Below are 19072 nucleotides of genomic sequence, written 5' to 3'. Positions count from 1 at the left end.
GCATGCCTACACACACTTACCCCCATACACATAACATCTTAGTATATGCGCACACACACCTCTCAACACAAGCAAACACACTATACAGCAAACGGAAATGTATATGGAGTTTATTTGTTCATGTGCCCAGGCCAGTGTGCCACTCCCCAGCACCGCCCAGTGTGCCACTCCCCAGCACCGCCCAGTGCGCCAATCCCCAGCACCGCCCAGTGTGCCAATCCCCAGCACCGCCCAGTGTGCCAATCCCCAGCATCGCCCAGTGTGCCAATCCCCAGCACCGCCCAGTGTGCCAATCCCCAGTGCTGTGACATTGTCACTGTGCCCTTTTCATGCGATGATCTCCTTGACATTCTCAATGGCACCGACAGAGTCCAGTTTGTAAACCATGAAGTGTCCCTGTACCTGTGCGGCACTGATACTATCCGTCACAGCCAGCGCTCGCTTGGCAAATGCCTCGGCCTCGCTGAGCGGTTGGTCCGGGTAAAACCTCTGGAACATATGAGAGAGCTGCCAGTGCGAACAGTGACCCACAAACTGCTTCATGTCAACTCGCCCGGGGCGGATCAATGCGGGGTCCAGCCTGCGGGAGTACAGAGTGTCAGCAGGGGCTTGGCAGTGACAGTGGGGGGGCAGGGATTTGGAGGGTGGGGTTTGACGGGTTGGGGTGGGAGGGTGGGGTTTGAGGGGTTGGGGTGGGAGGGGGGAGGGGGAGATCGTGAGCTGCTCAGAGACAGCGATTACCTGTCCAAGTAGTTTGTTGTCATGAAGATGATTCTGGCCTCGGTTGAGGCCACTCCATCGAGTGCATTTAACAAACCGCTGAAGGTCAATCGGCCCATTCCCTTGTACACAATGGGGTCTGTAACCACACACAGTTCACAGTTACTACACAACATGGGGATGAGAGGGTCACAGCGAGGCCCGCCCCAACTCTCGGTGCCAGGTCACGGGGTTGGGGGCGGGGCTAACCTCACTCTCGGTGGGCAGGTCACGTGGTTGGAGGCGGGGCTAGCCTCACTCGGTGGGCAGGGCACGGGGTTGGGGGCGGGGCTAGCCTCACTCTCGGTGCCAGGTCACGTGGTTGGGGGCGGGGCTAGTCTCACTCGGTGGGCAGGTCACGTGGTTGGGGCGGGGCTAGCCTCACTCTCGGTGGCCAGGTCACGTGGTTGGGGGCGGGGCTAGCCTCACTCTCGGTGGCAGGTCACGTGGTTGGGGGCGGGGCTAGCCTCACTCTCGGTGGGCAGGTCACGGGGTTGGGGGCGGGGCTAGCCTCACTCTCGGTGGGCAGGTCACGGGGTTGGGGGCGGGGCTAGCCTCACTCTCGGTGCCAGGTCACGTGGTTGGGGGCGGGGCTAGCCTCACTCTCGGTGGCCAGGTCACGGCTGAGGAAGGCGGCGTCCACATCCTCCAGTAAGACGAGGCTCTGCTGCGGGGCCGCGATCAACAGGTGGTTGAGTCGGTCATCGGTCAGACTCTGGTCACTCAGGCTCAGCAAACAGATACTGTACTCCAGCTCCCCGGCCAGCGCCGTGCTGAGTAAGAGAGAGAGAGAGTGAGTGTGTGACAGAGACAGTGTTTGGGTGAATGTACCGGTGACCCCCCCTCCCCCCGTGATGTTACTCACATGAAGCTGCTTTTCCCACAGCCGGGGGGGCCGTACAGCAGATAGCCTCGTCTGTATGGGATCCCTGAGAACAGCAAAGCACAGGGTCTCACACACACGGTCACGCAGCCCCAGAACCCTCCTCCTCTTCAGACTCCTCCCATGGACTCTCCCCACAACCCCCACAGCAGCACCTGCCCCCCTCCCCCGCCCTCACTCACCCCTGTCCATGTACCAGGAAGGATTGCTGATGAACTCCCTCACGTCCGCCACGATCCGGCCCGCGACTCCTCTCTCCAACACCACTGATCTGAGTGGTCGCCGTCGCCGCGGGAACCCGAACGGTCGCCACTCGGCCCCCATCGCAGTGTACATCACCGTCTTCCCCTCCTCCTGCCGCAGGGCCAGCTCCCGGGCTGTGCCACACAGGGTCAAGGGGGCAGGAAAACATGTCATCCCCCTCACACACAGCATCACCCCACCCTCAACCACTCCCACCCCCACTCACCCCCTTCACACTGCGCCTCTCCTCTCCCCCCACCGCTCGGCCCCCTCACATTGTGCACCCCTTACTCGCCCCTCCCGCTCTGCTCCCCCCCCCACCCCCCGTGTGGGTGGACACAGCATTATAATATGGCTAAATCAGGCTATATAATATACTAATGAGCAATGTAAGCAGTTACATGATCCCACCTTCCTCCAAAATATGAAAGAAAATGGTTTTGTTGTTGCCGAGTGAGGTGAGAGTCACCGATTCCCAGGGAGTCCCTGTGTGAAGGTCAACCATCTGCTTCTCACGGTTTCTCTCAACACGAAGCCATTTGTTTCTGTACCTGTTACACAAAGCATTTGTATCCAGTGTCACTCCACATTAGTGCTAACACCCTATGGCTCAACATATCCATCCACACTCCCAGCTCAGGGTTAGAGACACAGTAAAGCTCGTCTACACGGTATGTCCACATTCCCAGGTGAGAGTTAGAGACACAGAAAAGCTCCCTCTACACTGTATGTCCACACTCCCAGGTCAGTGTGTCAAAGCGAGAGGCATAAACACAATAAAAATGTACATTTTGCTGGCACATTTCACATCATAGGACATCCCAAAGCGCTGCGCAGTTGGACACCCAAGCTGGCAGTGGGAGCCAAGGAGGGGTGTTTTGCAACTTGTGGAGAGGAGCTGGGAACGTCACCTGGATGTGATGAGGGTCTCAGTGGCCTGAGGGTAGTGGAAGAGAAGGGCTATATTTCGGAGGTGGGTAAAAGCTGACCGGGTCAGAGTACAGATGTGAGGTTTAAAAGTCAGTTCAAAGATACACACACACACACTGATATCTGCTCTCACACACACATACTGAGATCTACCCTCACACACACACACAATCTGAGATCTACCCTCACACACACACTCTCTGAGATCTACCCTCACACACACACACATATACTATCTGGAGTTAGGTAAGCAGGATGCGTCCCTCCAGGGAGAGAGAGCGAGAGTGCGCATTTCATTGCGGACACTGGAAGATTTCCAGGTTTGGGTGACAGATATGTGTGACACTCTCAGTCCGGAGACTCTAAACATGGTTTTCCGCTTGTGTCAAAACAACAGCCAAACAGTCGTGACCTGCATCACACTCTGGTCTATGCCCGGCTGATCGGAGTCGTACACAAACCCCTGCATGTATCAGTGTCTCAGGCTGTGTGCCCTGCTTACCCGTGTACAGACTGCAAGTGTACTGTACCGTATGAAGTGGTTTCCCGGGCTGGGCACAAACTGGAACTTGGTGGTAATACGTCCACTCTCGTGCTGTAGGTATGAAGTCTCCACACTGAGGTGCTGTGTGCGCTGAGCGTGGTGTGTGATCCAGGCCAGCAACCAGTGATAACTCTTGTCTCGGCTGGCCACCTCCATCGTGATCATGCAGCGTCTCTGGAAGGCAATCATCCCGAGCTGGGCCCCCCTGCGAGCGAGTGCCAGCGCCGTGCCCACCCCAATGAGTCCAAAACCTGCCCCAAAATAGGGATTGTCCTTCAGCGCAGCAACAAGGTCTGTCAGCGGCATCTCGAGGGTCACAGGAGCCACACCATCCAGTACAGCAGCCAGGCCTGAAACAGCACAGCGTGAGCACACACACAGCCCCTCACACACACACAGCCCCCCCCTCACACACACATAGACCCCCCCCCACTGCTCCCCTCACACACACATAGCCCCCCCCTCACACACACTGCTCCCCTCACACACACACAGCCCCTCACACACACACAGCCCCCCCCCACTGCTCCCCTCACACACACACAGCCCCTCACACACACACAGCCCCACCTTACACACATAGACCCCCCCCCACTGCTCCCCTCACACACACTGCTTCCCTCACACACACTGCTTCCCTCACACATACCCCTCACACACGCACCTCCCCCCTCACACACACACACACACACTGCTCCCCATACACATAGTCCCCCCCTCACACACGAGGTTACCTGGCAACCCTACAGCTTCCGGTGGATCCGTGAAGAACTTCCGGCGCTGGTGCTGGAGGGGCGGAGCTTGCGGTCACATGACATTTCTGCTCACACTGTACACCCCCCACACTAACCCACCCTTCCCCCCACACACACTGCCCCCCAGCCCCCCCCCACCTTTCCCCCGGACCCCCCACACACACTGCCCCCCCCCCCCCCACGCACTCACACTGTGCAAAAGACAGACGTTTGTCGCGGGTTTTTAATGAATCGGGGTTTAATGTCACAATTTCTTTGAGCAGATGGTGATCCCAGTGCGGGAACCGCTTCACACACAAACATCTGCTAAAACACAGAGAATCGCCTCTCATTCAAACAAGGAAAGAAACTCATTAAAGTAAAGTCCCCAAACGGTCTGGACACCACTCCCCCCACCGCCACAATCAACATAAATAGCTCTGTGTAACATAAATAGCTGAGGCTCTGGGAGGGACTGAACTCGCCGACCCTGGGCTCCCCCCCCCCCCCCGGCCAGCGCTCCCCCCACAGCCCCCGAATCTCACCAGTAGCCCCGGGCCCTGGGCTGACCCACAGCGACACAGTGCCGGGGGGGGGGGAGGGGGCACTCACACATTATCATATATTTATATATATTTAAAAATTAACACATGAAAAGAACACATCCCAACAGTCCTGCGGGATTCCAGGTGGGATTCCTCCCGGATTAGCGGCGTGTGAGTGACTCCCGATGAAGCCGCTCGGTCAGTGGCCGGAGACGAGGGAGAACGAATGGACACTGACGTCCACGTCAATCAGTCACTGTGGTCACCAGATACAGCGCCGCCTGCTGGTGGGGGTCGGTCAGAGCGGCTGCAGCACCGGCCGACTCCACTCCGCACTCAACGGCTGCGAACTTCTCTCCAATTCCACCAACTCCTCAAGTGTTTCCCTGAGGCCAACAGACAGCGTTATCCCGCACAGCCCCACAGCACAGCCTCACAGCACAGCCTCAGCCACAGCCCCACAGCACAGCCTTAGCCACAGCCCCACAGCACAGCCTCACAGCACAGCCACAGCCACAGCCCCACAGCACAGCCCCACAGCACAGCCCCACAGCACAGCCTCAGCCACACAGCACAGCCCCACAGCACAGCCTCAGCCCCACAGCACAGCCTCAGCCCCACAGCACAGCCCCACAGCACAGCCTCAGCCCCACAGCACAGCCTCAGCCCCACAGCACAGCCTCACAGCACAGCTTTAGAGCACAGCCCCACAGCATAGAACAGCTTTACAGCAGAGATTGGCATCAAAGCACAGCACACAGTGAACTGCCCTGTGTGTGTGTGGTGTGGGGGGGGAGAGGGGCTGCACTGGGGGTATGTATGCCTGTGTGTGTATGTGGGGGTGAGGGGCTCAGCGCTGTATGACAATATGTGGGGGTGGGGGTGGGGGGTTGTCGCGGTGACAGATACTCACGTGCACATGTAGAAGAAGATATAGCCGTTTCGCTGCCGCTGGGACTGGACGCTGGTCTCCGCCGTGCGAGACACCTCAAGGTCGTTGTACGTCAGCCACGTCTGCTTCTTTATGTCAAACACATCACTGATATAGTGCCCTGCGGGAGGACAGCACAGCATGTGGGTGTGTGAGTGTGAGTGGCAGTGAGTGCCGTGTCAGTGTGAATGACTGCGGAGCGGCGTGTGAATGAATGTGACTTGTATCAGTGTGAGTAGCACGTGTTACACTGACCAGAGGAGGAGGAGCTGCCGATGTGACTGACCACACTGATGAGCCGATAGGAATGACTGAGCTCCTCCATCTGCACAGACACAGCCCATCACACTTGTGTTCAAATCTCCCCACTCCCTCCACCTCCCGACTTCTCCGACCTCCTCACTACCCAATCCACCACCGGGCGCCTCAGCTCGACTGCACCGCCTCCTGCTCGTCCCTCGCACCCTCCGTCCCACACTGGAGAACACGCTTTCAGCCACTACACCCGAAATTCTGGAACACGCTCCCTCACTCCCTCCTCCTTGCCCCCTTGTTGCCTTTTTTAAGTCCCACCTGAAAACCTTCCTCTTCGATCCTGTTACAACCCCCGCCCACCCCACCCGGTTCAATCAGGCTCCGCCACTGTTAAGTGCTCTGAGGTGCTACCCTCCGTGGACGGCGCTATATGTATAAGTTGTTATTGTTGTCAGGGGGTTAGCCCCACCATGCACACAGACCCCTCACCCACACTGCCCCCTTCCCACACACTCTCCCCCACATACACTCTCCCCCACATACACTGCCCCCCAACACACATCCTCTCTCCCCCACACATATGCAGTTGCCTCCCCCTCCCCACCCCCCCACCCCCCCACCCAGGGGAGATGCTCACCTCTGTACACCGCTTGAGTTCTGCGTTCTGACAGAAATCCACATCCAGGAAATCCCCATCCTCGTTACCAGAATCCTCGTCAGACCCCAGCGACTCCCCAAAGGAGCTATTACACTCTGTAACCATCAGCCACAGTCACACACACACACACACACTGTAACCATCAGCCAGTCACTCACGCCGGGTGGGGGGGCAGCAGTGTGTTTGTGTGGGGGAGGGCAGTGTGTTTGTGTGGGGGAGGGCAGTGTGTTTGTGTGGGGGAGGGCAGTGTGTGTGGGTGGGGGGAGGGCAGTGTGTGTGGGGGGGAGGGCAGTGTGTGTGCGGGGTGGGGGGTGCGGCGGGTAGTGTGTGGCGCAGGGGAGGGGGGCGGGAGGTTACCCTGCAAGCTCAACTCTGTCGCCCTTTTCAGATCATCGTCTTCCTTCAGGTCGCGAGCTTCCTGTGGGCAGGAGGTAACAATGTCAGCTCTGCCCTTCACAGCCCCGCCCTCGTCTCGCCCTCGCCATTGCTCTGCGGGCTGACCTGCTCCTGGAGGCTCTGAGCGAGTGCCTGCTGTAGCTCCTGCTCCTCTCGCTCCCTGTCCAGCTGGTATTGTTGTAGCCAGTCTCCCTCACACCAGCCATCAGGTGTCTTGTTCTCCTTGTTCTCATCGCCATCCTTCCCCACAGACACAGCCTCTGTCGGTCACAACACAGTGACTGCCTGTGTCAGCAGCCCCCCTCCCACACACACACAGTGACTGCCTGTGTCAGCCCCACCTCCCACACACACACACAGTGACTGCCTGTGTCAGCCCCACCTCCCCCCCACACACACACACACACACACACAAAGTCCCCCCCACACACAATCCTCATTTCTTCCTTCATCAGTCGAGCTGTCTCACTAACAAGTCCCCGCTCCCTGTCACTAGCCTCACACTGGTGCGCGCGCTGACCCTCACACCTGGGTGCGCGCTGGACCTCACGGCCTCAGGTTCCATGGTCACTGGCTGCTCCGGGAACTCCTGGGCCTCGTCCTCCCCAAAACCGGTGTCAGGGCTGCTGCTCGGCTTGTCCTCCCGCTCTGAGCTCCCGGCCTGGACGCTCTCCCGCCTGCTCATCTCCAACACAACCGCCAGCACCTCCTCCTCAGTCAGCCCGTCCAGCACCGTGTGCAGCCCTGACCCCGGCCCCTCAGCCTCCTGCCGGCTGCCCTTCACTGCCTGGGGAGAGAGCAGCGTTACACCCAGGCATCTCCACAACATGATGTGACTAAGGCGCTCGAGCAAATGCAATGATTAGTATTTTCGATTGGGAACTGGGAAAGCACACAGCAGTGAGCTGGCTGAGGGAGCTGGGGGCTGGCGGGGTGAGGGGCAGGTAAATTAGGGCGAGGGAGTGCTATTGGTGAGAGGGTGGAGCAGGATGAAGGTGCCCCGTGGCAGTGGTTTGGGGGGTGACGTGGGCAGTAGTTTGGGGGTGACGGGGGCAGTGGTTTGGGGGTGACGGGGGCAGTGGCTTGGGGGTGACGGGGGCAGTGGTTTGGGGGGGTGACGGGAGCAGTGGTTTGGGGGTAATGGGGGCAGTGGTTTGGGGGATGACAAGGGCGAGTGACTGACCGTTTGGGGCTCCGTGTCCGGTGTTTGCTCGTTTAGCTGCCGGCTCAGCGACATGGCCCGTCTCAGCTGCTCCTCCTCACTGTCAGAGTCCAGCAACACTACCGCAGGCTTAAAGCTGTACTTCCTGTCAGAGAGAACACCGGCTTAGCCTTAGGAACATAGGAACAGGGGTAGGCCATTCAGCCTTTCGAGCCTGTTCCGCCATTTAAATAGATCATGGCTGATCTGTACTTCAATTAATCCTGTCAATTCGAATTTCCCGCTATTTCCCCATATCCCTTATACACATACACACTAACCCGCTTAGCCTGTACACACACATACACAAACCATTTTAGCCTGTACACACACACTACCCAGCTTAGCCTGTACACACATACAAATCATCTTAGCCTTAACACACTAATCAGCTTAGCCTGTAGACACACACACACTAACCAGCTTAGCCTGACACACATACATACACAAACCATCTTAGCCTATACACACACACGCGCTAACTAGCTTAACCTGCACGCACACTAACCATCTTCGCCTGCACACACACACTAACCATTTTAGCCTGTACACACACACACATACACACAAACCAGCTTAGCCTGTACACACAAGACGCCTCGTGCTGGGACTGTAACAGCCTGTGTGTGAGTGTGGGCGGGGTAGGGGGCTCATCTCTTTAGATGGTTTCTTGCCCAGTTTCTCCCCACAATTACAGCAGTGACCACTCACCTGGCCAGTGTGGAGGGAAGGGCTGTGCAGGAGTTCAGTGACTGTGAGGTTTTGAGAGGCTGTGGCCTGGAAAGCAACACAAGGGTTTATGTCAGCCCCACTGCATATACTCTTCAACACCCCTCCCCGCTCAGCACCCCTCCCCACTTAGCCCCACTGCATACTCTTCCAATACCCCTCCCTGGTCAGCCCCCCTCCCCGCTCAGCCCCCACTGCATACCCTCTTCAACACCCCTCCCCCGCCCACATCCGCTCAGACGACCCCCAACCCATGGTTGTTTGTGGGAAAGCTGCTGTGTGCAATTGGCTGCCATGCTTTGCCCACAAAATATAGTCACTGTACTTTACAGTATATTCTGTGAAGTGCTTTGAGACGTCTTGAAGACATGATGAGGCGTTATATCAAATACCAGGATTATTATTTTTAATTGTTAACCCACCCGCTTAGCGCCCACTCCCCCCACCTACACCCACTGCTGAGCTCCCCCTTCCCCTCCAGCTGTGACTCCCCACCCGTGCTCTCTATCACACACACACACACACACACTCACGCTGAGCCTTGTGAGCTGGAAGCCAGAGCCAATGGCTCCCGTGTGCCCTCGCTGCAGTGAGCCTGGAGACTCAGGTACTTGGGGATCTTCACCTGCTGCCCCACCTTACTGCTCACTGACAACTCCACACTGTAGCTGTACCTCTTCAGGTGGAGGATCAGTACCCTGTAACCAGCATATCCACACAGTCACTGAGAGAGCACTGTCCGTACAGCTTACACACAGTAAAGCTCCCTCTACACTGTCCGTCCATACGCCCAGGTCAGAGTTAGAGACACAGTAAAGCTCTCTCTACACTGTCCGTCCACACTCCCAGGTCAGGGTTAGAGACACAGTAAAGCTCCCTCTACACTATGCGTCCACACTCCCAGGTCAGGGTTACAGACACAGTGAAGCTCCCTCTACACTGTGCGTCCACACTCCCAGGTCAGTGACAGACAAGATAAAGACCACACTACACACAGCACTGACCTCGGGAGGCGGCTGAATTTGTGAGTGACTACAGCAGCTTTGCCCTGGCATTTCTCACAGGCGTATTCGATCTCCTCAGCCTGCAACAGAACATGGGAACGACTAAATACCAGCAGCAGGTTGTACCGAACGACAAAGCTTACACACTCACACCAAAGCACACGGACAAGGTGGGGATCAGAGCATTGCTGCACATCTTAAAGGGTTAGGGCCACCTTTTGTGCTGTACATCTTTCTGGTTCTATGGGAAACAGCCCTTTTAAAAGAGCAATTCTTTCTGTCCCATTGACCAGTCCTCGTCTATTCATCTCCTGAAGTTGTTTACAATTTCCTTCATTGCTAACCACATTCCCTCTTGTTAACGGTCCTCAGCAAACCTAGAGAATGCAGATAATTTATATTGAGATCAGGAGACATGGCTGCCCAGTGTCACTCAGTCAGTGAGATGGACCCTCAGTCACTCACCCTGAAGAACAGGTCCAGAGAATCCTGGATGGATCGTGGAGGCAGCGACTTCCGTCGTCGCGGGAGGTCAATGGACAGGTCGTTAAACTGCTCTCGCTTAGTGACGGTTTCACAGCACCTGTGACGCAGAAACCGTCACCTCCTCATACAACACTCCACATACACCCCACATAAACACACCCCACAGACAACTCCACCCCCACACCCCACACTCCCCAGTCACAACCCCTCCCCAGACACACCCACCCCAGTCACACACACATCCCACCCCCAGATACACACCCCACCCCCAGACACAACCCCCCACCCCAGACAAACACAAATACCCCACCCCAGACACACACACCCCACCCCAGACACACACACCCCACCCCAGACACACATACACCCCACCCAGACACACACACCCAACTCAGACACACCCAATCCAGACACCACCCCAGATACAAACGCCCTCAACACACGCACACATCCCCCACACGCGCACACAGCCCCCCCGCCATGCGCACACAGCGCCTCCCCCCCCCCACGCGCACACAGCTCCCCCGGGCGCTGGACAGTGTACAGCATTTCAGACCCGAGCTGGGGTCAGGGGGGGGGGAGAAGGGAGGGGAGGGCAAGGGGGGTGATCAATGGCATGGTCGAAGAGGAGGGATTTGAGGCGGGACTTGAAGGAGGCTAAGTGGGGGCGGGGGGGGGGGAGAGGCGGAATGATTGGGGGATGGAATTCCAGAGGTTGGGGGCAGAGTGGCTGAAGGCTCTCCAGCCAATGGTGGGGCGGGTGTGTCGGGGGACGTGGAGTAGTCGGAGCCAGCTGAGTGGAGGGAACGGGCGGGTTGATAGGGGGTGAGGAGGTCGCAGATGTAGAGTGGGGCGAGGACATGGAGGGCTTTGTAGGTGAGGACCAGGATCTTAAACAACAACAAAATTACATTTATAGAGCGCCTTTCACATCGGGAGGAAGTCCCAAAGCGCTAAACCTCTGAAGGATAGGGAGCCGATGGAGTCGGGCGAGAATGGGGGAGAGGGGTCACGGAGTTTGGTGCGAGAGAGGACACGGGCTGCAGAGTTCTGGATTATCTTCAGCTGTGGAGGGAGGATTTGGGAAGGCCGACAAGCAGGGAGTTTGCATAGTCGAGCCTGGAGGTGATGAAGGCATGAACAAGAGTTTCAGCGCCTGAGGGGTGAGGTAGTGGCGGAGTCGGGCGATGTAACAGAGGTGACGGAAGGCAGAGTGGTTCATGGCTTGGATACACCTCCACCACACACACAGTAACCACCTCATTCAACCCCCACACCTCCCACACACACACACACAGCCACTGTGCCTCACACACATACAGCCTCAATCACCTCACCCCACGCCCCCCATACACCCATACACACAGGCACACACACACTCCACCCAGACACACACACCCCAACCAGACACACACACACCACCCCACCTAGACACACACACTCGCACACATCTGCTCTGGTTCACTTACATTTTACAGCTGATTGAGTGTAAAACTTCAAACTCCACGTTGGAGACGATGGGGCAGGTATAGAGCTTGGTGTGAGCCGCTGGACCCTCACCCCCCGGCTCCTGCTCGTTCCTCCAGCTCTTGTTCAGCCGCTCCATGTCCTCCTTCAGTTGGTCCAGACACTGGCTCAGGAACTCGTGGGCGTCCTGCAAACACAGCAGCCACAAAACAGCCGACTGGCTTTACACGAGAACCTGTGAGGCGCTTTGAGACGTCTTGACAACGTGGTTGATAAGGCACTATAGTAAACGTAAGGATTATTATCATTACTACAAAGCCCTCAGTGTGCAGTACTGCTCCCTCTGTTGGTAGAGAGGACGTACTGCAGCACTACGATCTAACAACAGGGCCAGAGTCGGTGCTGAGCCGATGTCAATGCACTGACATCCCCCGAATGTGAAAATAAAATCGTAATGACAATTGTTCAAATACTGACATCAACACTGTGATCCCGGCTGCACACAGTGAGTCTCTGAGGCTGACAGTGACACTTTGGGGGGCTCTGAGCAAGGCTTACGTTCTGCATGTAACCGGAAAACCTTTCTGCCGTGGCCGAGATGGAGTGTTTCACCTTCTTCAGTAGCTCCTTCTTCATCTCTGGGCTGCAGTTGTCCTTCTTGGCCAGGAGGTGGGCGAAGCGCCTGCCGAGGGCAACACAACATCATAGGGTTAACATCCTCGCTGCCCCCCGCCCACCACCCAACCTCCCCACCAAACCCCCCACCCCAACTCTCCACACCACCTGGAACCCCTGTCCCCCACCCACAGCCCTAAGCCCCCTCACTGCACCCTGGACCCCAACTCAACTCTCCACACTGCCTGGACCTCCTGCGCCCCCACAGCCCTAACCTCCCTCACTGCTCCGTCATCCCCAACCCAACTCTCCACAGTGCCTGGCCCCCCCATCCCAGCTCCCCCACATCCATAACCCGTCACTGCATCCCACCCATCCCAACCCAACTCTCCATACTGCCTGCCCGCCCCCCACCGTCCCGTGCCCCCACAACCCTAACCCAAATCTCCTCACTGCCTGCCCCTCCCATCCCACAGCCCTAACTCCCATCATTGCCCCCACCCCCTCCCCGAACCCAGCAGCCAGCCAGCCTCACTTGAGCAGTGCGTTGGTTGGTATCTTATTCCAGGGAATGCCTTGCTTCAGCAGATCAATGGATAGCGACTGCAGGGAGAACAGCGACTGCAGGATAGCGTTCATATAGCAGGTATTCCCCAGGTTAGAGAACCTGCCATTCAGAGGGAATCCAGTTACAGGAGTCCACCCGCACATGTACAACACCCCCACTCCACACACACACCCCGGGCACACCCCCCACGTGCATGCACACACCCCCGCGCACACACCCTCACCCCACACACAACATACACACACTATACCCTCCATCAGCTATACAGTCTCACATAAGTTTACAGTAACTGATAATATAATTCTTGCATTTGATATAGCACCTTATCACGTCTTCGAGATATCTCAAAGCGCTTCACAGAATAAAGTGAATTGACTGTGTATTTTGTGGGCGAAACACGGCAGCCAATTGCACACAGCAGCGTCCCACAAACAGTCATAGATTGAGTGACCAAATTATTATTATTATTATTTAAATTGAAGGGAAGCGTTTCTCCCACAAAATATAGTCAATTCACTTTACAGTATATTCTGTGAAGCGCTTTGAGACGTATATCAAATGCGAGGATTATTATTATTAATTAATACCCCAGGAAAAGTGATCTGCCAATCAACTAACAACCGAATTTCTACGTACTGCTGGTAAGCAGAGGCGTGTGGAGTAAGGAAACTTGACTAAGGTTACGCCTCGCCCAGGAATCGAACCCGGGTCCTCTTCACACTACAGGACTCCACAAACTGAAATCCATTCTCACACAGCTCTGGCCTCACTGTCACATTTCTGCAGGTGGTGTTTCCCTGCTCTGTGCTGTGCTGTACTCACCCCTGCAGCTGCTGTGGCTGCTGTGTGGAGGGCTGGACTCTCAGCTTGTTCCAGCCGGCATAATCCTGATTGAGACGCAGTCGCTTTGCAGACTGAGGGCTCGGCTGAGGCAAAAATCCTGGGGTCTTTTTTACTGAAGGATTCTGGCTTGAAAGGCTGGTCCTGAGAGACACAGAGAGAGAGAGAGAGATAGACAGACACACAGACAGATAGAGAGAGACAGACACATACCCACACAGAGACAGATACAGACAGGCAGAACGATAGAGCGAGAGAGACACACACGCAGGATTTAGAATGGATAATAAATCAGCAAGTCACCACCCCATAACCTGCTGCTCAGGGGAGGGAGCCAGGCTGACACATCAACACCACTGGATACTTTACAGCTTCATTCATTCAGCCTCAAAGGTCTCAATGTGGGCTTTATGTTACCAGGACACACAACAAAGCACACCCACCTCCCCCTTTCACAGGAAGAAAGCCAGCAGTCAAAGTTGCTTGTCCAAGGCTGACCACCCTCACAGTTCACTGGGAGCTTACCCTGACCGCCACCCCACTCAGACGCTGGGAGTTTGCCCAGGGGCTGACACAGAGCTTACCTGTCGAGCACTGAATTCCCAGTAGTGTAATCCCTGGCTGAGGCTTTGCTGCCGTAGAAAGAGGCCGATGGCACCGGCAACGACAGCGGCCCTGAGAAGGAGACACAGTCACATGACACCAGGCTCTTAGCCCTCTCTCCCAGTATGCAGCAGCACGCCCCCCCCCCCAGGGTCTGGGCAGGGGGCTGTCAGTGATGATATCACTACATCTAGAGCACGTGGGGCTGGGGGGAATGTGAGGTGAGGAGGGTACCGGGATCTGTGGCCCAGGGCAGACACTCACCATTCGGCTTATTATCCTCTGCCTGACGGAGGCTGAGCTGTTTGTCACGGCTGCTGCTCAGGAACCTCCGGCCAGTGTCGCTCCAGGCCTGGTTATTGCTGTGGAAATTCCAGCCATGGTCACTCTACCTCCAGCCCGAGCCGAGTCCTCAACCTGTAACCCATCCTCAACACCCCCCAACCCTTCCCCTTCTATCCCCAGCCCGAGCCATTAACCCTAGCTACCCTATTTCCCCCGCCACCCCTCTCACCCTCCCCTCCCTTATTTCTAACCCTGAGCCGAGCCCTCAATCCGCATCCCCACAACCCCCCCGCCAGCCATCCTCCACCACCCAACTCCCCCACCTCATCCTCCACCTCCCCCTCTCTCTACCCCCGGACCGAGCCTAGCCGTTAATTTCCCACTCCTTAGCCCTTCCCCCCTGCTCCCTCCTCACCTCTACCGAGCCGAGCTCTTAAACCTCACCCTCTCCTCAACCCTCCCACCACTCTCTCCCTCTTACCTCCCGGTCCCTGGTCACCCTCTCCCTCCTCCCACCCCTCCACACATTTTAAGCCAAGCTCTCAACCTTCTCTCCCACACTGTCACCCTCTCCCCTCACCTTCCCCCGTTACCCAGCTGGTGTTGTAACTGACCTGGAGGAATCATTCTCTTTGGGATAATCTTCAGCCGTTTCTGGCTCTGGGGCCGGAAGCCTCTTCCTCTTCTCACTCCTTAAGCAAAACATGTAGCGAGTGAGACTCCTCCCCACTCACACAGTGCCCCCCACCACAGTGACAAACACCCCCACACACGCAGCAACCCCCCCACCATGATCCACACCCACACACTGCTCCCCCTCCACAACCCCCCACATACAACCAGCCCCCCCCCAACACTGAACCCCCACCCCCACCACCCACAGGCCCCCAAAACAGGCAGCAAGCAAGACGCCCACCTCACATAGCGCCCTCCACCCTACAGTGACAAGCCCCACTCACACAGTGCCCCCTATACAGCCCCCATATACTGACCCACCCACTGTGCCCCCAAAACAGGCAGCAAGTGAGACAGTTCAGTGAGCTCCACAGTGACAACCTCCTAGTGACTGGCTGTTGATGCTGCTGTTTCCCACCTGTTCTCTGCCAGGATGTTCCGGCTGTTACTGTAAGAGCTGGGGCTCTGGGATCCGCTCCGGCTGTTCCCGGGAACCGTCACCACCACCGGCACAGGCGGCCGCAGCCCAGCCCTGCTTGGCCCTGCTGGAGACTTCCTCACCACAGCTTCCTCCCTCAACGCAGCCTCCTCCCTCCTCACTGGGGTCTGTGACACATAGATGGAGGTCAGCCACAGAAGCACATCTCCCCCTTCCCCGCACACAGCACTCCCCACCAGTCACTGTAGCACAGAGCGGGTCCCAATCAGGTTCCCCATTGCCTCACCTGGTTCTCTATGTTACACAACTGCCTGTGACTTTCCTTTGAGGGAATCCTCTTCCCCAATGTTCCCCCAAAACTGCCTGATCCCGGGGTCAGCTTCATTCCTGAGGGAAAGTGAACACACGTCAGGGTCAGCATCTCACGCACACACACACACATATATATACAGCGCCCCTGAGCTTCCGATGTGAGAGCAACTACAGTATATACCATACTCGAGTGTGGGATTGTCCTGTGGATGAGGAAATAAACCAACCTTGGTTTTAACGTCTCGTCTGAAGGATGGTGTCTCTGACTATCCAACTGTGCTGTGTTGGAGCGTCAGCTTAGACTGTGTGATTACAAGTCCCAATATGGGTCTTGAGCCCACAATCTTCTGTTTCAGAGGTGAGAGCGCTCCCACCGAGCCGGGCTGACACACACTGAGTTGGGCTGACACACACACACACACACAAAATGCGCCGGTTCTGAAACTGAACGCCACAACTCACCGCTTGGAAGCTTCTCGCTGCTCAGATCCTCCAAGAAGTCCACGAGGAGCTGAGCCTGGGAGCTTGGGGCCTTGTCGATGGTCAGGCTGCTCTTGTCCTGCAGCGTCAGCATCAGCCGGGTCTCCTGCTTCACCGCGGGGCTCATCTTCACTGTCTTCACATTGCGGCTCAGCTAGTCACACAGTAACCTCATTAATACACACAGCTAATCACACAGTAACCTCATTAATACACACAGCTAGTCATACAGCAGCCTCATTAATACACACAGCTAATCACACAGCAGCCTCATTAATACACACATCTAGTCATACAGCAACCTCATTAATACACACATCTAGTCATACAGCAACCTCATTAATACACACAACTAGTCACACAGTAACCTTGAGTTAGTGAGTGCGTGACTGGGGAGAGCTGTTTGTGTTTGGGATTCAGTGACAGAGTGGCATAGGGTGATCGCTGCCAGATTCTCTGCCACAAACCCTTGTTGAAGGAGCGTTCATCAATTTGTTTAAAAGGATTTAGCTAGATACTCAGAGAGTCTGGGGGAGCAGCAGGTGAGTGGATTAAATTAGGTAAAACATGTGGAGGGAAACACCAGCCCAGACCTGACGGGCTGCCTGGCTTGCATTCACTTCCCGGGAATTTATCAACATTCACAGTCTGTGCCTCCCGCCCCTGCACCCACCCACCCCGCTTACACACAGGGTCTCTCCCCTCAGGCTTACACATAGGGCACCCCCAGCCTGGCTCACAAGTGCCCCCACACAGGCAGAGGTGTCAGACTCCACTGAACCATAGTCCCTGAGGTACCTGGAATGTTCTGGTGGGGCCGCCACATTTGAAGCGAACGAGGAGAGAGGCTTTGTTGTCCCTCTCCACCACCTCCAGGTTGCCCTCACGCCAGCGTGTCGTCCCTGTCTGGATGCTGTTGATCCGAATCTGACCGAAAACTTTCAGTAGGGCCATCACAGATTTTAATGGCTCTCAACAACTTTACCACAACCATGTAACCATGTAACCTGCTGAGCACAAGGCAACGAAGAGTCAACGTCAGAAAGCTCTCTCAGGCTGAACATTCAGGATAGAACCCGCTTCACTCAGCCCCACCCCCCTGTGCCCTCGCTCATAGTCCCGAGCCCTCAATACAGACTCCATGATGTGCAGATTTACCCACAAATCACACAGTCAATTCACTTTACAGTACATTCTGTGAAGCGCTTTGAGGCATCTCGAAGATGTGATAAGGCGCTATATCAAATGCAAGGATTATTATTATTATATACACGTATAATGTATGAGAAATGTAATGTATGAGAAATATTCATGCATACACGCACTGACTGTCGGTACCCATTTCTCTCTCTTAGTGTGTGTACGTATTATATATATATGAGTGTCTATGTGAATGTACATAAACATATATGTATGTATGAGCATATATATGTATGTGTGAGTATACGTAAGTATGTGTGTGTGAGTACATGTATGTATATGTGTGAGTGTATGTATGTGTGTGTGAGTACATGTGTGTGTGTGTGTGTGAGTACGTGTGTGTGTGAGTACATGTGTGTGAGTACATGTGTGTGTGTGTGAGTACACGTGTGTGTGAGTACATGTGTGTGTGTGAGTACATGTGTGTGTGTGAATACATGTGTGTGTGAGTACATGTGTGTGTGTGAGTACATGTATGTGTGTGAGTGTATGTATGTGTGTGTGAGTACATGAGTGTGTGTGCGTACATGTATGAGTGTGTGTGAGTACATGTATGTGTGTGTGAGTACGTGTGTGAGTACATGTGTGTGTATGTGAGTACATGTGTGTGTGAGTACATGTGTGTGTGAGTACATGTGTGTGTGAGTACATGTGTATGTATGAGTACATGTGTGTGAGTACATGTGTGTGTGAGTACATGTGTGTGTGAGTACATGTATGTGTGTGTGTACATGTGTGTGTGTGAGTACATGTATGTTATGTGTGTGTGAGTACATGTGTGTGTGTGTGAGTACATGTGTGTGTGTGTGAGTACATGTGTGTGTGTGTGTGTGAGTACATGTATGTGTGTGTGTGAGTACATGTATGTGTGTGTGTGTGTGAGTACATGTATGTGTGTGTGTGTGTGAGTACATGTATGTGTGTGTGTGAGTACATGTATGTTATGTGTGTGTGAGTACATGTGTGTGTGTGTGAGTACATGTGTGTGTGTGTGTGTGTGAGTACATGTATGTGTGTGTGTGTGTGAGTACATGTATGTGTGTGTGTGTGTGAGTACATGTATGTGTGTGTGTGTGTGAGTACATGTGTGTGTGTGAGTACATGTGTGTGTGTGTGTGAGTACATGTATGTGTATGTGTGTGTGTGAGTACATGACGGGGTGTACCTGTTCCTCTCTCGCGCTGATGGCGGGAAGCTGCTGTTACCCACAATGCTGTGCGGCGCGGGGGCTGCCGGGATTCCAGTGATTTATTGCAGTTTATTGTTGTATTTACACACATGAAATCATAT

General features: G+C 55.4%; 2 protein-coding genes across 3 annotated transcripts; both read right to left on the bottom strand.

Annotated features, from left to right (window-relative positions):
• Window positions 1-94: 94 nt before the first annotated feature.
• Window positions 95-4189, bottom strand: LOC103189807 (mitochondrial chaperone BCS1). The gene is made up of 8 exons (XM_042336089.1): window positions 4094-4189; window positions 3346-3709; window positions 2297-2436; window positions 1825-2019; window positions 1625-1688; window positions 1363-1532; window positions 742-859; window positions 95-580 (listed from the first exon to the last, which is right to left on the bottom strand). Exons 2-8 carry the CDS (start codon window positions 3663-3665, stop codon window positions 328-330), a joined length of 1260 nt encoding a protein of 419 aa, XP_042192023.1. The 5' UTR covers window positions 3666-3709; window positions 4094-4189; the 3' UTR covers window positions 95-327.
• Window positions 4190-4797: 608 nt separating this feature from the next.
• Window positions 4798-19004, bottom strand: usp37 (ubiquitin specific peptidase 37). Of its 2 annotated transcripts, none has more exons than XM_042336020.1 (24): window positions 18948-19004; window positions 17381-17592; window positions 16565-16736; window positions 16077-16177; window positions 15770-15957; window positions 15291-15368; window positions 14656-14753; window positions 14373-14463; window positions 13771-13932; window positions 12916-13047; window positions 12324-12447; window positions 11768-11952; window positions 10278-10395; window positions 9813-9892; window positions 9342-9506; window positions 8791-8856; window positions 8062-8185; window positions 7407-7665; window positions 6984-7138; window positions 6840-6900; window positions 6462-6577; window positions 5825-5894; window positions 5552-5690; window positions 4798-5024 (listed from the first exon to the last, which is right to left on the bottom strand). In XM_042336020.1, the coding sequence occupies exons 2-24, from the start codon at window positions 17534-17536 to the stop codon at window positions 4937-4939; spliced, it is 2928 nt and encodes a 975-aa protein (XP_042191954.1). In that variant the 5' UTR covers window positions 17537-17592; window positions 18948-19004; the 3' UTR covers window positions 4798-4936. The 2 variants fall into 2 exon arrangements, with proteins under 2 accessions (XP_042191954.1, XP_042191955.1); XM_042336021.1 differs by having other exon boundaries at window positions 17381-17589.
• Between the last annotated feature and the right edge of the window lie 68 nt (window positions 19005-19072).

Source organism: Callorhinchus milii, unplaced genomic scaffold (genome assembly GCF_018977255.1).
Source record: "Callorhinchus milii isolate IMCB2004 unplaced genomic scaffold, IMCB_Cmil_1.0 Scaffold6, whole genome shotgun sequence".
Lineage (NCBI taxonomy): Eukaryota > Metazoa > Chordata > Chondrichthyes > Chimaeriformes > Callorhinchidae > Callorhinchus > Callorhinchus milii.
Note: the sequence above shows the minus strand (reverse complement) of the source record. Positions and strands in the feature narration are given on the sequence as shown.

What these genes read in the sequence shown, in the direction of transcription:
- LOC103189807 (XM_042336089.1), bottom strand. Translation starts at nt 3,665, where the DNA reads ATGCCGCTGACAGACCTTGTTGCTGCGCTGAAGGACAATCCCTATTTT. An exon ending in TTCCTGGTACATGGACAGGG is followed by an intron (nt 1,689 to 1,824) that starts GTGAGTGAGGGC and finishes TGCTGTTCTCAG; the next exon opens with GGATCCCATACAGACGAGGC. An exon ending in ACAACAAACTACTTGGACAG is followed by an intron (nt 581 to 741) that starts GTAATCGCTGTC and finishes GTACTCCCGCAG; the next exon opens with GCTGGACCCCGCATTGATCC.
- usp37 (XM_042336020.1), bottom strand. Translation starts at nt 17,536, where the DNA reads ATGGCCCTACTGAAAGTTTTCGGTCAGATTCGGATCAACAGCATCCAG. An exon ending in GCCCCACCAGAACATTCCAG is followed by an intron (nt 16,737 to 17,380) that starts GTACCTCAGGGA and finishes CTGTGTGACTAG; the next exon opens with CTGAGCCGCAATGTGAAGAC. An exon ending in CTCAGAGCCTCCAGGAGCAG is followed by an intron (nt 6,901 to 6,983) that starts GTCAGCCCGCAG and finishes TCCTGCCCACAG; the next exon opens with GAAGCTCGCGACCTGAAGGA.